Source organism: Oryctolagus cuniculus, chromosome 1, assembly GCF_964237555.1.
Source record: "Oryctolagus cuniculus chromosome 1, mOryCun1.1, whole genome shotgun sequence".
In the NCBI taxonomy this organism is placed as follows: domain Eukaryota; kingdom Metazoa; phylum Chordata; class Mammalia; order Lagomorpha; family Leporidae; genus Oryctolagus; species Oryctolagus cuniculus.
In genome coordinates, this window is record NC_091432.1 from 197,525,943 (window position 1) to 197,543,988 (window position 18,046).

Genomic DNA, 18,046 nt, shown 5'->3' on the forward strand with positions numbered 1-18,046 from the left:
AGACCAGTGAGAAGGATACTATGATAACCCAGGTGAGGGATACTGAGGCATGAGCCTGGGCAGTAGCTATGGGTTTGGAGAGAAGTAAATGGATTAAAAAGGTGATCAGAAGTATAAGAAATGATGGGGGGGGGGATCAGTCAAGAATTACCCAGATACCTGGTCTAGACAAATGGATTGATGGGGCTTCTACCCAACTTGGAGAAAATGGGAGGCAGGAATGAGGTTGATCAGGGAACCCTTGGTGGTAGATATGAAGTTGGGCTGCATTTTAGGCATTCAGGAGGCACAGGGACTAGAACCAGCCATAGACATCTGGCAGCTGAACCCCTGCGATCTGTACTCCAATCTGTGTGCTGGGGGAAGCCACAGGGGCAAAGGCTGCAACCCTGGGCTTTCATCTGTGTGGACATGCAGACGTGGATGAAATGGGAGGCAGGGACAAGGCCACTCCTGCAAATCATCTCCAACAATGGCTAACAGAGAGAGCCCACTATGCACAAGGCATTTCCCCCTGCACTTTCATATATTAACTAATACATTTCCTTGAGATGGGTACTAGATTAGTCCTACTCTGAAACACCAAGAAATCAGTTGTTTTGCCCCATGTGGTGCAGATAGCAAGTGGTGGACCTGGGTTTGTCATGAAGTGGCAGCCCTGGGACCTTATTCTGTCTGTGTGTGCTTGAGATTTTAAGTACTATGAGGATGCTGCTGACGAATACCGGGACCAGGAGGGGACCCTGCTGCCGCTCTGGAAGTTCCAAAACGACAAGGCCAAGCACCTGGCTGTCACCGCCCTCTGCTGGTGAGTACAGGCATTACAGCAAAGGCAGAGTCCCTGAGTGCCTGCTAGGTGCCAAGCTTGGAGTAATCCTTTCTACTGCATTTAACCACTTTGAGGTGACACATGGCGGTATGGGGAGAATGAGCCTGGAATTCCAAGAGGATTGCAAGATCATCCCAGGTCTCCCAGTAGGCGAAGATCTAATCGGGACCGGAGGTGTCTGCCGTGTAATTAGGCACCAGTGGCCATGGGAAGGCCCAGGCCCATGGACAGATCATAACCATTGCCTGCACCAATGGGTTCATATTTCTTTTGCAGGAATCCAAAGTACAAGGATCTGTTTGCAGTGGGACATGGCTCCTGTAAGTGATCTGGCTGTTCACTCATTGGCAGAGCTCCTTGCCAGGCATGAGAAATACACAGAGTCGGGCACAGTCACTGCCCTCAGGGGGCCTCCCAGTCCAGTGGGGAAGAGCCACACTCACACTGGCAGTCATTGCCAGGCGATGAATGTACAGAGCTGAATGTGCCAACTGGGCCTCCTATGCGTTGTGCTGGTGGAGAGAGAGGGAGGGAACACTGCTCGCAGAGGGGGCAGCATGGGCAGGAAGTGATGCTGCCGAGGGGGCCAGAGTCAGCCCTGAGAAGGCTGAGTAAGCTTGGGCCTTCTCCTGAGGGGAAGCCACAGAAGGAACTGGAAGAGGACAGGTACAGGGCCAGCATAGGGAAGAGCTGCCCGAGGCTGGAGGCTGGTGCGGGTATCCCAAGGAGAGGTGGCAGGATGCTACCCACAGCTGTGCTGGGGGCGTGGTGGCTTCTCCTTGCCTCTTGGTCAGGAATTCCAATCAGACCCTGTAGTGGGGTGGAGTGGGAAGGGGGCGACTGCTTAAAGTTCATTCCCTGGCCCCTGCACCCTGGGGGCCCAGTGTCGCAGCAGCGGGGGCAGCAGCGAAGCAGCACGCAGTGAGTTTGCTTTCCCTTCCCGCTACTCGGCCCAGGGGAAGCCCCTCCCACAGTGCTGGCCGGGACATTCCACTTGCTGACGGGAGAGGGCCCTGCACTTCGCTGGAGTCGCAGCTCCTGCATGCTAACAGCTTCTTTGGCTGGGAGGCTCAGCTTCAACAGAAAAACCTTTCCATTCTCAAGCTGCTGCTGGCTGGCAGGCATGCGAGCTCCCAGTCTCTGCCCCTCCGAGTGCCTGTCCGCCCCATTCTTTGACCCGGGTGAGGGAGGTAGAGGCAGGCAAGGAGGAGCCGGTGTTTGTCATTCCTCTCAGGAAGAAGGCCTTGGAGCTGCTCCCAGGCTTGTGGTCTGGGCTGCCTTTGAGGATGCCCTAAATGCCTGCTTTGTGTCCCCACTCGTGAGGGTGGGCTGCTGCCAAGCGGGAAGCACCGCCCTCTCTGGCAGTGGCCGAGCACATTCCTCCCTCTGCTGCAGCTACTGGGCCTGGCCCAGGGCCTGGGGCGGGCAGGCCCTCCTAGGAGTGGGTGTGGACCCCCATGAGAGTGCTGTCAGCCTGGGCTCCCTGCCCTGGACAGAGGTGGGGGCATGGGGACTCCCCAGAAGGTGGGAGGAGAAACGACTACAGTTCTGACACCATCTCCTCCCAGCCAGGGTCAGAAGCAGGGTCGGCTGGCTGGGGTCATGTGTCGGGGCAGGGTTGGGGGCAGCCTCGGTCAGGAGCAGGAGAGAATAGTTCACTTCCCACGAGGGCAAGACCTCAAGCCGGCCAGGCCCCGCAGCCTCCTCACCCGGGAAGGGTCTCTTTGTCCTTCCTCAGTCTTTTTTGCCTGAGTGGTGCACACAGTCAGCTGCTCCTGGAGGGTCACTGCCCGGAGCTATACCTGGGGCTAGACGCCTCTCTGAGCACAGACTTCTCATTGGGGACAAGGAGAAGCTAACAGCCTGCCAGGTTCCATCTCAGTGCTGTGGTGAGGCACACTGGGGGAAAGGAGCCGAATGTGGCCTGCGAGCAGCCTTCTGCCCCGTCCTCCATGCTTTCCCTAGCAGGCCTGCAGTGCTCCCGGGGCCTGAGCAGCCTCCTTTCCTTGCTCCAGAGAATGACAGAGGGCGGTGAGTCTGGGAGCAGGGCCTAGTGACAGTGCTATTCGCAACTGCTGTCCCTGGCACGGGACTTGTTGGCCCGTTTTCCAATAGACATCTATGCTCCAGGGCCCTGTATACCTCAGAACCACCTGTAAGGGCCCAAGCAGAGCCATGCTGGACTGGGGCTCAGAAGGGCCCTGCATCCACTTCCAAGGTCACTTCTGGAAGTCCAATGCTCTTGGGTGCTCAGCACCTCCGCGGAAGAAAGAGGGCAAAACTGAGGTAGGCGGAGGGCACCCTTGTTGCTGGCTGAGGTCATCGTGAGAAGCAGCCTGTCCCACCAGAATCGGTCATACTTTGGAAGCTCCTGTATACTGACTTCCCATAATCAGAGTCACAAGGACAAACACTGCAGTGAGAATTTGAATTTGTTGTTGGGTTTGGCCCTGGTGAGTTCAGTCCAAACCTCGTAAACCTTTTTCCTGGAATTCCCAGTGCCTGTTCTGTAACACAGTCACATAAAACTTTGGCAGGGGTAGGCGTGTCCCTTAGGAAGGACTGAGACCAATCCCCTGTGGTGAGGGGAGGGCAGGTCGGCTGGAGCCCAGCCAGGAGCAAGCAGGTGGGGAAAGGGAGTCCAGGCAGTTGCCTGCAACAGTGCACAAGCATTCACACCTCCTCCCCTCTATGGCTGCTGGGTATCAGGTGCTGGGCACGTCAGGCTGCTTAAAGGGCACAGATTTGGATGCCCCCTCCGGCCAGGCTCCATGTTCCCAGCAGAGTGGAAAAAGAGGCTGTCAGCAGGTAAAAGCAGGTGGAGGAACACTGGCGGGCGAGCGGAAACTTGGTCCAGAAAGAGACGGCCTGGGGGCTTGTGGGTGCACCCGTGTCGGCAAGGCTGCACTGAAGGGGTCCTGTCCGGCCCTTTGGCTCGTTCATGGCTGGGAAGTGGGGACTCCTGCTGCTCTGCAGTCAGGGAGAGTGGAACAGATCCCGAGGCTATCACACAGGAAAGCGGGCAGGAAGCTGCTTAGGGAGCCACATATTGGAAGGGCAGGGAGCCAGGTGTTCCCCCACCCCGGCTTCCCTCTGAGGGGGGCAGCACCCTCAAAAGGATCCACGGGAAGGGCCTGTGTCCCAGCACCAAGCCCATTCCCCCACTGACCCACCGCACCCTGGCTTGTCCCCCAAGCCTTCCCAGGCCAGAGATAACACTCGTAGGGATTTAAATCTTTTCTGATCATTTATTTGTCAGCTTCACTAATTAAGCAGTGTTAATTTCATTTACTGAAAATGGAAATTCATCCACCTCATTTCTCCCTGTTCATCCTCCACACACAAAATCCATCACTCGTCGGCTGCAGGCTGTGTAAAATTTACAGGACTAATTATGTTGTCAGGTCTCTTTGTAAATACAGTCCATAAAGGCCACTGTGCTTGCCGGGTTGTAGTGCTAGGGCATTCCCGTTGTTAGTTTAATTACTGGTTAGTTATTTAGGTTCTCAAATGTTTGCCTCATTTTCCCTAAATCAAATTAAATGTCCCGCTTGATGTATTCTGTCTCCAAGGCCTTGCTCTTAGTTCCCACACTGTTTAAATATGACTTCTAATCGAATGAGAATGCCTGGACAAGCCCAGCTGCCTGGGAGGCTGAGCCCGACGTGGCCCCACGGCCCCTGGGCCATGCATGAGATTGGAGCCGTCTAGCAACCGATACCCTCTGTAGGGGAGCCTTGGGCTGCTTCCCTGCCTGTGGAGATGGTGAACCTCCCAACACAAAGGGGGCATTTCTGTTTCTGGTGACCAAGGTGGCAAGGCAGGCTGTGGGAAACTGAGGGAGGGTTTCCTTGTAGACACCAGAGCAGCTGAAGATCATAGCATCCATCAGCCCATCAGCCTGACTTCTAGAGGGACCTGCTTCCAAACCATCCCTGAGGAACAAGAACCACCTCTGCGAGCCACTCTCTATGGTTTGTGACAGTGGAGTTTGGGTCCACCTTCTTGGAATGCCTACCAGATTAGTGTCCGGTAGCTGCTGTAATGAATTACCGCAAACACGATGGCCTGAAACGGTCCCAAGTTCTTCTCTTACAGTCTGGAGGTCAAATGTCCGTAATGGGTGTCACTGAGCTACACGCTGGTGTCAGCAGAGGCCTTGTTCCTTCCGGAGCCTCTGGGGCAGCATCTGTTTCCTCTTCTTTTCCAGCTTCTAGAGGCTGCCCACATTCCATGGCTTGTGGCCCCTTTCCAACCAGAAATCGCATCATTCTGCCATCTGCTCCTGTCGTCACATCTCCTTCTCTGACTCTCTTTCCCTTATAAGAACCCTTGCACTTACACTGAGTCCACCCAGATAATCCAGGATAATCCCCCTGTCTCAGGGTCTTTAACTTAATCGCATCTACAAAGTCCCTTTGCCATGCAAAGTGACATATTTATAGGTTCTGGGGATTAGGATGTGGACATTTTGGTGAGGGGGGCGTGTTCCTGCCTACCACATGCCCCCACCAAGTGCCTCTTGCGTGACTCAGTAAGGGAGTCGTTAAACAGCTGCTGCCTTGGAGCTGGTCCTGGGCTGGACTCATTTAGGATGCCACAGTAAGAGAGGAAGCCTGCTGTTCAAGGCTGGCTCGCTCCCCTTGTCACAGCAGCCTGGCATCTACTTCCTACTGATCACTGATCTGGCTTTAGTCTCATGCCCCAACATGCCCTCTCCCTGCCTGGCGTTCTCTGAGCCCTGAGCCAGGAGCCCAGGGTTTTCTTGATTTGTAGAATTCTCCAGAGCAGCTCTCCACGATTGCTAACCTTGCAGGGGTAAGGTCGTGGAGCTTTGGCCCCCACTGATGGCTGCTGGTTCAGGAAGATATCAACTGTGGCCCTGTTCCTCCAGGGCTGAAAGGGGAAGCTGAAGGTAGGCAGAGCTTTGGTCTATGGTGGAATTGAGCCTCCCATTGCCTCTGCTGCCCCTTTGTCTGGAGCCCGGCTTTCTCAGAACTGCCAGGTCAGGCCCTGTTTGTGAGGGGTTTGGTTCTCCTCTCCAAATTCTTGTGGCTCATTGAAGGGGAGAGTTGGGGAGGACTTAGAGATCCCGCAGCAGGACAGGGCCAGCAGCAGGCACCCCTATCAGCAGAGAGAGGCGTGCTGGGCCACACCAGCCCATGCTCCCCCTGTCTTTTATGGGAGGTTGAGCAGGAGACCTGCTCACAGCTCCTCACAGGGTGGGGGTGGAGGCTCACAGAGGAGATAGCCCTGGTGGCTATCTCCCAGAGAAGACCCTCACGGGCTAGTAGACTGCCCAGACAGTGTGGGAGGGAATTCAGTGCAACTTAAGAGGGAATAGGCCAAAGCACAAAGTGGGGAAAAGGAGCTCATTCCCGGCCAACAACCCTCTCCCTCTGTGGCAGGATCACAAACCAAGTTTCTCTCTCTCTCTCTCTCTCTCTCTCTCTCTCTCTCTCTCTCCCCCCTTTTTTGTTCCCGTTGTTTCAGCTGCTTACTGAAATCCTATGGCCTGGAGAACACTCAGATTCCTTCACAAGCCCTAGACTTCATCTCTGCCTCTTTGTACAAAGGAGGATAAGATTAGGGAAATTCAGAACAAACCATCCCAGAGCCCAGGGCCCAGTGCTTTGGAAGCCTTGAGCCAGAAGGGGTCCTAGCATTCCCTGAGAATGGCACTGTGGGTGCCCTCGATGCTCATGTCATTCCAGGACTGCTGATGACTTGTTGTTGATGTCATCCTGCTGGAGGGCCAAGCAGTGATATCATTGGGCTGCTGGTGACCTGGGTGGTGACATCACCCAGACAGTTGGAGGACTGGGCAATGATGTCACCCAAGATGAACCTAGCAAAGATATTGCATGGTTACCATTGGTGGTCTCAGCAGTGAAGTCATTTTGGGGCCTCTGGAAAATAAGCTGATGATCTCCTGCTGGAGCTATGGGAGGTCTTCTCTGTCAAGTCTCACTGGTGCACTCGGAGAATGGAGCAGTAAGGTCTCACAGGGGCCACAGGGGCCGGGGGAGGAGTGGATGGAATAAGATGGAGTTGAATCAGGGCAGGTTTTTGTTTTTTGTTCTTCATTATTTTCCTGGTGTGGTTTGGTGAAAAGAGTCCTGAGAATTCAGGAAACATAGTCCCTATCCATGATTAGGAACTGTGATCTTGGTGTCTAGGAGGGTTCCTTTGGTTGCAAGTAACAGAGACTATTAAATCCAGCTCAGGAAAGTGGGGCATATTGTCCGGATGCATGTGGCCTGGGAAGAAGGCAGGATCTAGGGCCTAGGGGTGATGGGTTGCTCTGTGTCCCTCTCTTATGAAATCTAGGCTTTTCTGGTGCTTGACTGACCTGTCTCTTACCTGTTCTCTAGTCCAGAGCCTGGAGGGCTTCTCTTGGCTCTGCTAGTCCCGACCACCACTACCATTAGGTGTAGTGCCCCTCTCCTCCCTTCCTCACTTCTGTGCCCAGACCAGATTGATGCCATTATCAGAGCAGAACAACTTCTGCTATAAAAAGGGTACTGGTGTCGTGTGCCTCATGTTCCTGGGCACACCACTGCTCTTCTCTGGGGCCCAGTTTTTCCAACTTGAAATTAGTCTGGAAGCCCAGATTCTGGTCTCCGTGATTCTGTGAGTCAGTCACAGAGGTCCCCAATACACAGTTGCTAAGCTAGTCACCCTGATTTCACTGGTCACAATGTCTGGGTAGGCATACAGGGACAGAGGGTACCTGGAGTTTGTCTACAGAAAGTGGGCCATGCTGCTATATACATCAGAGGGCCAGGCCCTGTACCATAGTAGGAGCAAGTGTGAAGGTCGTGCCCACCTTTGCCCCTTGGTGCATTAAGGAGAGCATCTGAGTCCTCGGCCTGTGCGTCCGTCACCCACCTACCTGCCACTGTCATTCACTCCTTGGCTTACCCTCGCACCACTGTCAATCTTGACAAGCATCAAGGACAGATTGAAATCAAGAGCATCCCTGGCTAACTTGACTGTTGATAGAAATCATTCAGCCACAGGGTCTGATATGTCTCTGTCCCCGCAGGGGCCAGTCCTGGAGGAGGCCGAAATCAGGTGCTCAGGTTTGCTTGATAAACAAAAGCTAAAGAGGGGTCCGATTTTGCGGCATAATGGGTAAAGCCACTATCTGTGACACTGGCATCCTATATGGGTGCTGGTTCGTGTCTCAGCTGCTCCACTTCTGATCCAGCTCCCTGTTAATGGCCTGGGAAAGGCAAAAGCCAGGACCCAAAAGGTCCAAGTGTTTGGGCCCCTGCCACCAATGTGGGAAAACCGGAAAAAGCTCCTGGCTCCTGGCTTCAGCCTGATCCAGAGCTGGCCATTGGCCCAGAGCTGGCCATTGTAGCCATCTGGGGAGTGAGCCAGCAGATGGAAGATTCTCTCTCTCTCTAACTCTTTCAAAATAAATAGCTAAATCTTGTTTTTTAAAAGATTTATTGATTTATTTGAAAGTCAGAGTTACACAGAGAGGGAAGGAGAGAGACAGGGAGAGAGAGAGAGGTCTCCTATCTGCTGGTTACTCCCCAATTGGCTGCAGTGGCCGGAGCTGTGCTGATCCGAGGCCAGGATCCAGGAGCTTCCTCCAGGTTTCCCAATGAGGGTGCAGGAGCCCAAGGACTTGGGCCATTTTCTACTGTTTTCCCAGGCCACGGCAGAGAGCTGGATCAGAAGTGGAGCAGCCAGGACCCGAACTGGCACCCCTATGGGATGCCAGCACTACAGGCAATGACCTTACCCACTACACCACAGCACCGGCCCAGATAACTAAATGTTAAAATAAAATAAAGCTAAAGGGGTGGTCACACTTCCCAGTTCAAGCCCTTCCTGTTCTTCCCTCGCTCTACTCAGCAAGCTACAGATCTCTCCCAGGAGCTGCACAGAGTGAGACGCAGTCGGCTCTACCTCACCCATCTCAAGGCCAGATTCCTGCTGGCTCTGAGACAGAGTCAGGCGCAGGGTGAGCCAGGTTCTGCTGCGGGGGATCTGGAAGCCCTCAAGCTCATCCTCTTGCCAGGAGTCTTAGCTTCTCCAGAGCACAAGCACTTTCCTCCCAGTCACTGCACGCCCTTCCCAAGGCTCAAGCTGGACCCTGGCACCTTCCACTCAGGTGGAATGTGCGGCCCCCTGGCAAGTGGTCTGGGGGAGAGGTTCCTGACAGGTGTCTCTCAAGCTGGGGAGGATTAGCCCCTGCGAGGCTAAGTGGGCTCCTCAACCAAGAGCTGCTGTGGTGGGCGTGCCAGCTTCCCCAGCTTCCTGCAGAACTCTTCTGAGGCCAGCCGGGCTCCTGGGGGAAACCTGCTGCCAGTCAGGGCACAGAGTGGTCTTGGCCGGGTGTCTAGCATGGGAGTGCCTGGCATACGGAGGAAGCTGAACTCATGCCAAAAGCCCAGATCGTCCCTGGGCTCAGCCCAGTCTTAACTCTCTTGAGTAAGGGGCAGCCTTAGAATAAGAGAATGACTTAGAAAAACTAGCCAAGTTGGGGCTGCCTCCCATGGGGTCTCAGGACTGGCCAGTTTGTCATGAGGTCCCAAGCACTGCAGCTGCCAGGGACAGAGGAGCTTGGCCAGAGGAGCCGGGGGGTCAGTGAGGAGGACCCTCATAGTAATGGGCCCCCCAAGATGGGGGTGGGATGGGGGCTGTGCTAGCCTTCCACCTCTCCAGCTCCGGCTCTTTGGAGCTTGAGGAAAGGGATAGAAGGGCTGGGGTGCTGGCAGGAGAGCTGCACTCGAGGGCTGTATTCTGTTCAGTGGCTACATTATCTGTCAAGTGTACATAAAGAGTGAGAGGCACTCTGCTGGTGGGGGGCTGGTATGGAGAGAGAGCAGACCTCTGCTGAGGGGTCCGTTGTCAATCACCAAAAGCTATGCCCACGTCGAGTGGGCCAGGTGTGGAGGGGGAGTTCCTCATTCAGTGGCTGGCCTAGAGCTGGGGCACAGGCTGTAACTGGGGTCTCTGGAGACAAGCTGTCTGGGAAGATACTCGTAAGCAGCCAGATGGAAGCTCGCAGTTCTGTTTCAGTTCAAGTTCAACCCCTGCCCTTGGCTGATGGAGAGGGAGCACGTGGGCAGTATTCAGGTGTCTCTAGGACAGCCCACTGCTCCTGGACTGGGCATTTGAACCCCCTCTGAAGGAACTGCCCCTTCCCAAGCCCACACAAGACTTAGCAACTCTTTGAGCCTGCACCCCAGGAAGAAAAGGAGAATGACTGTCTGTCCTTGTGGCGAGCCTGCTCACCTCTGTTGCTTGTTAGATCCTTCCCTGGGCCCTGAGAAGCAGGAGGCCGACTCTCCTAATTCCATTCCACAGAAGGAGAAGAGGGCACTGAGAGAGGAACCCTCTGATTGTAGAGCAGGGCTGGGCTCGCTCATCTTGGGGGGCGGGGCAGGGGTGCTTCTCCCGAAGGGTCTTCCAACCACAACGCCCTGTGTCCCCCGGTTAGATGACTTCATGAAGCAGAGCCGGGGCATGCTGCTGCTCTACAGCATGAAGAACCCCAGCTTCCCCGAGTACATCTTCAGCAGCGACAGTGGCATCATGTGCCTCGACATGCATGTGGACCACCCCTACCTGGTGGTGGTGGGTCACTACGACGGCAACGTGGCCATCTACAACCTCAAGAAGCCCCACTCCCAGCCCTGCTTCCGCAGCTCAGCCAAGTCTGGCAAGCACACCGACCCTGTGTGGCAGGTCAGGCCCAGAACCCAGAGTGGGGAAACGGCATCTGGGAGCCACTGGAGGTGGAACCTTGGGAGGACAGGGTCACAGGCAAGGGGACGGGAATGGCATGTGCCAGCTTAGTGACCAAGGAGCTGGGTGTGAAAAGAGGCAGAGAAGGGCCAAAGGTGAGAATCTGGAGGTAAGAGAGACTCCAGGAGAGAGCCAGGGTCCGCTGCTTCCCAGCTTCCACAGCGAGGGCCCCATCTATCTGCCAGGGATCTCTTAGGTGCGGCAGTCAGTACCTCAAGGCCCCAGCTGGGAGCCTCCAGGGCCTGACAGGCTGCACCTGAGTATGTTACAGACTCCAGAGCCTCGTCTAGAAGTTTCCTCAACTCCCCACACAGGCTCTCCCCTGCCATCTGGACTAGATCTGGGGAAACTCCCAGGCGGGGGTGGATGCTGCCAGTTGCCTGCTGTCTGGGTGAGGTCTGTCCCTGAGCCTCCTCTGTCGCACCCTCGTTTCTCCAGATGGGCCTGAAGTAGTAAGTAGGGCCTCTGCCAAGTCAGCCCAGCCTGCGACCGTTACCTTGACACCGGGGCCAGATTTCACCTGACGCTGTGTCTCCCATCTCCTCCCCCAGGAGTCAAGTTCACAGCTGCACGCTCAGAGGGTTTCTTAGCTCTGGCTTTTCAGGCCCTTTCTCACTGTGTCCCAGAGCTCCTCCTCCTCCTGAGGCTGTGCATCCTCCGGTTCCGGGAAGCGCTGGCACAACTCAAGGACAGATTTCTGCCTCAAGTTGCCCAGGTCTCTGGGCTCCTCAGCCAGTGCTGGGTCTGTCTTCTCATCTTGCTCTGCCCTCCTGCTCTGACAAAGTCTGCCGGCAGGCCCTGCACTCCTGCTTCTTCCAGCCCTAAGCACCCTGAGACATGTGGACACCCACCCCAGGGAGGGATGCCAGGACAGCCTCATCCTGTGTCCAGAGCCTGGGCAGAGAGGGTGAGAGGGAGGCAGCACCTCCTCTGCACACCCTCCCCTGCCCCTCCAGCAAAGCAGGGGCCAGAGGTGGCAGCTTCAGGAGTTCTCTCCTCCAGAATGTCCAGCTCCTCACCTCCAGGCATTAGGAAGACAGCTGCAGACTTTAGATAAAGCCCAGGGAGAGGAGACAAGGCCTGCCTTGATCACACTGACTGCGCCTGCTTTCCCAGCTCAGATAGCTCAGGCCCGAGTTTGGAGCACCTCTGGCTGGCCTGACTCCTCCTCCTTGAGCCCAGGAGAAGGGGAAAGTCCCAGGTCAACCACCCGCTTCCTCCTGTTTTGCTCTCTAAGTCAAATAACAGGTTGGGGGGAAATGATCTTTTCCACTGAGCGGGTCTCAGGAGGGCTGGAACACACCTGAACGGGGTGGCCTCTGCTGCCCCACCATCCTGCCAGGAAAACAGGCTGCTGCTTTTGCCAAATGGAAGGTGTAGGCTGGAATCATAGCATGGGACTGGGGAGAGACCCACTTATCTCTCACTTCCCGTTTCCTTCTTTGCCCCTCATTCCCTGCCTCTCGTTCATTCACTCATTCACCTGTTCAGTGACTGCTCCCTGCTTGCTGCCCTGGTGGCCGAGCATGCTTACAGGCCTGATCTCCGGTCCCAGGCTGACCAGGACGGGGCCAGGCACTAAGGGCTACAACAGAAGGGCGCCAGACCGGGGCTGGGGCAGGAGAGGTCTTTCCAGGGGAAACAAGGCCTGCGCTGGATTGTGATGGATGAGAAAGTGTGAGTAGCCGAAGAAGCGAGTGAAGGGAGACATATATGCAGTGACACAGGGTGGGGCATCAAGGAGAGTGACCTGTGGGAAGCCACGCCCCAGAGGAGCATCATGGGAGAGTCAGAGGGGAGCAGGGTCTGCCAAAAGGACAGGTGCCCAATCAGGACTGCACTTGTCCATCAGGTTGGACAGTGCAGGTCGGAGGTTTCAAATGAAGCATGGAGCAGCTCTGCTAGGACCAGAGCCCTGCTTGCTCAAGGCTTCCCCGTTATCACTCCTCCTGCCCCCGCGGTACCTCCCCAAGGCTCTTAGGATTTTCTCTGAGCACAGTTTGAAAATCTCTGCCCAACCCCCAGAAGGTTTTAGGCAGAGGAATGACGTGAGCACGTCTGTGTCTTGGAGGGATCCTCTGGTTACAGCATAAGAAATGCTGAAGCCTGAGCTAGGGCAGGGGCAGTGGAGAGAGAAACGAGAAGACAGGGCTGAGAGCTACAGGGGCAGTAAAGTCGATAGAAGGAAATGGTTGACTGGACGTGGGTAAAAGGAGAAGTCGATGCTGCCTTCCTCTAGGGTGCCCAGGAGGCCTCCTGCAGGAGTGGGAAATGGCAGCCGAGGAGCAGATTTGGCCAGAAGTCAATACAAGACGCCTGAGGGACCCCGAGAAAGGAGGTATCCTACAGGCAGGTGCTGTTTGAGCCTGGAGTTTGAAGGAGAGCCAGGCTGGCGAATGAGATGACAGAGATAGCAGAATCTAGGTCCTTCTTTGAGAGACGATGTCAGAGTTGTTTTGGTTCTCAAATGGCAGGCTGGGGCAGAAGGAGTTTGTTCTGTTGGCAGTGGGGAGCCATGGAAGGTTTTGGAGCCAGGGAGAGAACTATCTGTTCTAAGAAAACTGGGCTCCTGTCCCAAAGCACAGGCTATTTCCCCGGGGAGCTGGCCTGGGTAGCCTAGCCTGTTCAGGCCCCACTGTCAAACCTCAACCAACAACACTCTGGGAAGGGGGTGTGTGTGTGTGTGTGTGTGTGTGCGTGTGCACAATTCTGGAGAAGGGAGCTGGAAGGATGTTTGAACAGAGACTGGGGTCAGGCAGTCTGCCTTAATCACATAAGGCAGAAGAGAAGGAATCAGTTAAGTGGGCTCCACCTCTGCCCTACTGCTTGGTCCCTGAGCAGTCATCTGCTCACCAAACCCCACTTAGCACCCTCTCCGGCTTGATTCCTACCCTCCCCTCTCCCGCAGGAGCACGTATGTGACTTGCACACACTTACACAGACACACAGGCACTTGCAAATACACACATACCACCCCCCACTGGCCATCAGGCTGCTAAGTGGGGTGTGAAATACAATTTCCATGCGCTGGCGTCTGCTCATTAAACACTTCCCTTTGCAGCTCCCTAGCGCCTCTTACCGCCTGGCCTTTGACAGCCCTTGTCCCCTCCCCGCTTTAATGGGACCACCTTCCCGCAGAAGACTTCTTCTCAGGATCAGGGCCCACTCGGACTTGGGCCTGACATGCTCTGCGGGGGTTCTCGGCCCCCCAGTGAAAGGACAACAGAGCCAGCCATCCAGGCAGGACTCAGCCCGCCCTCCTGCTGCTCTGATCTCCAAGGCCTGGGGGCCGGTCGGGGAGAGGCAACCCCTTCTCTTCCCCTCAGCCCGCTCCCCAACAGCCATGGTGACAGCTGCGGTTTCGGGCAACAGGCACTGGGTTCCTGGCCGCCCTCTCTGGGCCTCTGCTTGTGACAGGGGGAGGGAACAGGACAGTGGTCCCAGCATGGGCGGTCTGGAGAGAGCTAGAGGATGGAAAGCTCTGGGCACCCAGCCCCTCCCCAGCTCTCTGGGACATGGCTTGGCCAGGCCTCCACATCTGGCAATAGAAACTTGAGCCTCAAGCGTGTCATCTTCATAAGACAACAGCTCTGTCTCCAAAACACTTTCCCATATGTTTGCTTCCAGCCCTGAGAAGACGGGCGGGGCAGGATAATTAACCCCGATTTGCAGATGGAGAAATGCAGCTCAAATCTGGGATTTGGGAGCAAGGTTCTGGGAGCAGGAGCTAGTGGCGAAGTGAAGGTGGGAACAGAGGAGACACTTCCTGGAGGAGGGCCAAGCCTGGAAGACGAGGGGAGGAGAGGGGAGGGGAGGGCGTCTGCTCCTGCTCCTCCAGCCCTCCAGCAAACAGGAGAAAGGCCCCAGGGAACCTTGGCTCCCAGAGTCCTAGGATGATGGTAATAATGAGGACATTAGCTAACATGTACTGCACACTTACTATGTGCAATATTGTGACCACGTTGAGGACTTCACATATATTATCTTAGCTATTCCTCACGACAAACCTATGCTGCTATGACTCCTGTTCTGTAAATGAGGAAGCTGGTTGGCGGACCCTGTCCTTTCTGGGCATCTCTGTGTGAGGTTAAACCCTGAGCCACCACCTCTTCCTCTTACGTAGGCTGCTAGAACCCAACCCAAGCCACTCAGGCAGTGCCCTGCCTGGCACTCTGGCTCCAGCGTGGTGAGGGAGAGAGTGTTCAAAGCTGGAAGGAGGGAGGGAGCACTCATCATGGGATCCTGAAGAATGGGCTCCTGGAACTTGCTTCCGAGCCTCAGATGGGTGCTTGGGGAAGCTCTGCCCAGCTCACAGCCCAGAGCCCACAGCTGGGGATGTTTCAGGTCAAGTGGCAGAAGGATGACATGGACCACAACCTGAACTTCTTTTCGGTGTCATCTGATGGCAGGATCGTGTCTTGGACCCTCGTGAAGGTACCTATGTCCCAGAGAGGGTCACTGACGGGTGATGGGGAGCGGGGGAGCACCCCTCAGCCCTGCGGATCCAGCCCACCCCTGGGGCCCTCTCCACCCCAACCCTCTGTGACTGCAGAGTGAGCTGATCCACACAGATGTCATCAAGCTGAAGGTGGAAGGCAGCACCTCGGAAGTTCCTGAGGGGTTGCCACTGCACACCGTGGGTAGGAGCCCCAGCCCGCCCACCCTCCCGACTGAGAGTCAAGGCCATGGCCCTGGGCCCTGCTGAGTGCTCACTGCCCGGCTTGTGCCAGAGCCCAGGCAGGTGGTAATGGGAGAGCCTGGCCCCGCCCGCTGAGCCCGTGGCTGTCCGCAGACCTGCTCCTGTGCGTGCAGGTCAGGTGCTGCGATGCAGATCCAGCCTTGTGTGTGCCGGTCAGGTCCCTGTTTACCCAATTCCTCCCCCTGTTTACCCAGACGCTCTCCCTGTTTACCCTGACCCTGACCCTGTTTAACTCAATCCCTTCCTTGTTTACCCAGGCTCCCCTCCCCCGTTCCCATCTGCAGAACCCCTGGCCCTTTGCAGAGTCCCAACTGTCTGGCCCAGTCCCAGCCCTTCCAGGGGCCCAGATTCAGTCTGTCCCGCACTGAGGCCCAGGGCGCGCGCCTGGCCAAGCCCCAGCGCGGGGTAGGGGAGGTGCTAGGAGCTTCCTCCCAGAACTGGGCTAAGGCCGCTCTCTCTTCTGTCCAGGCTGTGGCACCGCCTTCGACTTCCACAAAGAGATTGACTACATGTTCCTAGTGGGCACAGAGGAGGGGAAAATCTACAAGGTGAGGCAGGGCTGCCCTGTGCCAGCTCCTCAGGGCCGCCTCGACCCGAGCACCCTGGGAGCTTCTTGTTTGCAACAGACGCTAGTGCTCATCCATTCTCGAAGTCTTCTTGGGAGAAAAGAGTGCATTTCTTGACCTAAGTGGCTGGCAGCAAGAGGGGCCACATGCAGGAAAGTCATCTTGAGGAAGACTTCTGCCCAGCCCAGCCTCCCTCTGGGCCCACCCAGCCTCCTCCCTTCCTAGAAGTGAAGGTAGAGGTGGGAGTGGGAGTTGGGTTGGATGTGCTGGAACATTCCAGGAAGACTTCCTGGAGGAGACTTGAACTTAACCTGAACTTTGAAGGCAGATTTGTGTGTGAATACCAGGTGCATTCCAGCAGCCAGGATGGAGCCTCCCCGCCACTTGCTGCAAGGTCTCAGTGTTAGTAGGTGACCATCCTGAGCCTCCATCCAGCCAGAAATAGCTCTGCTGCAAGCTTTTCTTAGGCTCAGAGACTCAGAATGTTAATTACAGGCAGCCTCCCGGGAGCCCCAGAGGCCCAGCCAGAGCTGTTCTGAATGCAAAAGAGGTCCCCGCCCCCCACTCAGCCCCTCCCAGTGGCAGCCCCAGAGAGGCTGGAGGGAAGGAGAGACCAGGCAGTCCCTCTGGCTCTCAGAGGGAGGGAGGGAGAACGGGGCGTGCTGGTCAGGGCAGGAAACTGAATGGGAAATCCAGAGATCAGTGTCTGCTCCTGGCTCTGCACCTGCTCTTCCATGGACAAGGTGAGGCGTTTATCACAGTTGCAAGGGTGATGCCTGGCCTGCAGTTGGACTCAGGGCTCTGTCTGTTCCCAGCCTAGGGCTAGGCCACCTCTCCCTCAGAGACCTGCTCTGCCTGGGCTCAGGGAGAGTCTTTTCTGACTGGCCTGCGGCCCGGGGTCGAGGAGGGACTGGGCAGATGACAGCAGGTTCTGCTCCCAACTACCAGCCCCTTAAACCCCTGCTTTCTCTCTGGGGGTGTGGAGAGTGGGAAGAGCAGCCAGCAGTTTGGCCGGCTCAGCCGTGGCAGTGTTGTGGGCTAGGGATGCAGGGAGTCTCGGGCAGATTCTGATGTTCCAGAGCCCCCCAGGGGAGTGGTGGCTGCTGACCTCCCCCTCACGCTGACCCTTCTCCCTGCCCCACCCCCGACTCCCCGCTGCACCAGTGTTCCAAATCCTACTCCAGCCAATTCCTCGACACCTACGATGCCCACAACATGGCGGTGGACGCTGTGACCTGGAACCCCTACCACACCAGGGTCTTCATGTCCTGCAGCTCTGACTGGACAGTGAAGATCTGGGACCACACTATCAAGTGAGGGGCCTGCCCCGCCCTGGGCCCTGCCCTGGGCTCTGGCACCGTAAGCCCTGTGTCATGGGCTTCCCACCCCTCCACCACTGCAGAACCCCGATGTTCATTTATGACCTGAACTCAGCTGTGGGCGATGTAGCCTGGGCACCATACTCTTCCACTGTGTTCGCAGCGGTCACCACAGATGGGAAGGTGAGTACCCCTTCCTGTCTCCGCTGAGCCCCTCCCGGAGAGAGGGTGAAATATCTCAGGGTCTCCCTCCTGCAGAACTCACACCATGCCCAGGACAGGCAGGGGAAGGTGGGAACATAAGAGCCAGGCCCGTACCCCATCAGCAAGGGAATGAGTCATCCCATGATGCCCCAGGAGTGGATGGTGCTGTCCATGTTGAGGGGAGAAAGCACTCTGGGGGGTGAGATGCCAGAGAGCAGTTATGGCCTCTGAGCCCCTGGGGAGGAGACTGGAGTGTGGCAGGAGCCAGCTGTATATAGCTTAGAGGGAGTGAGCTGTGCCTCCCTGGAAGTATACATGGTGATTTGGAGAAGGGCCTTCAGTGCAGTGACAGGGGAGGGATCCACGCAGTGCTGAGAACTGATGACAACCCAGCAACAATTATTTGGTGAGCATATTCTCAGATGCAAACCCGTTTTTCTTGTGGACTTTAATGTAAACTAAGCAGCCCCTGCTGGCCCACGGAAAATGCACTTAAACATCTCCCGTAGGTCAGTCATCCTTCTCTATCAGGCCCAGCTCCAGGCTAGGCCCTGGTGGTTCAAGGGCCCTGTCCTGGGGTTTACATTCTAGTGAAGGGAAGGACACAAAATTCCCACAGTGTCAAGTGCTAGGGAGAAAATTACAAGAGGGTGATGTG

General features: G+C 56.2%; 1 protein-coding gene across 2 annotated transcripts in view; it reads left to right on the plus strand.

Annotated features, from left to right (window-relative positions):
• Positions 1-18,046, plus strand: part of DNAI1 (dynein axonemal intermediate chain 1) — a 69,948-nt gene that overhangs the window by 47,218 nt on the left and 4,684 nt on the right. For both annotated transcript variants that reach the window (XM_008273469.4, XM_051844574.2), the window contains exons 11-18: positions 691-808; positions 1,106-1,149; positions 10,293-10,540; positions 14,945-15,034; positions 15,153-15,240; positions 15,768-15,847; positions 17,030-17,178; positions 17,268-17,367. In XM_008273469.4, the coding sequence (XP_008271691.3) occupies positions 691-808; positions 1,106-1,149; positions 10,293-10,540; positions 14,945-15,034; positions 15,153-15,240; positions 15,768-15,847; positions 17,030-17,178; positions 17,268-17,367 (917 nt within the window). The remainder of the gene's footprint in view (positions 1-690; positions 809-1,105; positions 1,150-10,292; positions 10,541-14,944; positions 15,035-15,152; positions 15,241-15,767; positions 15,848-17,029; positions 17,179-17,267; positions 17,368-18,046) is intronic.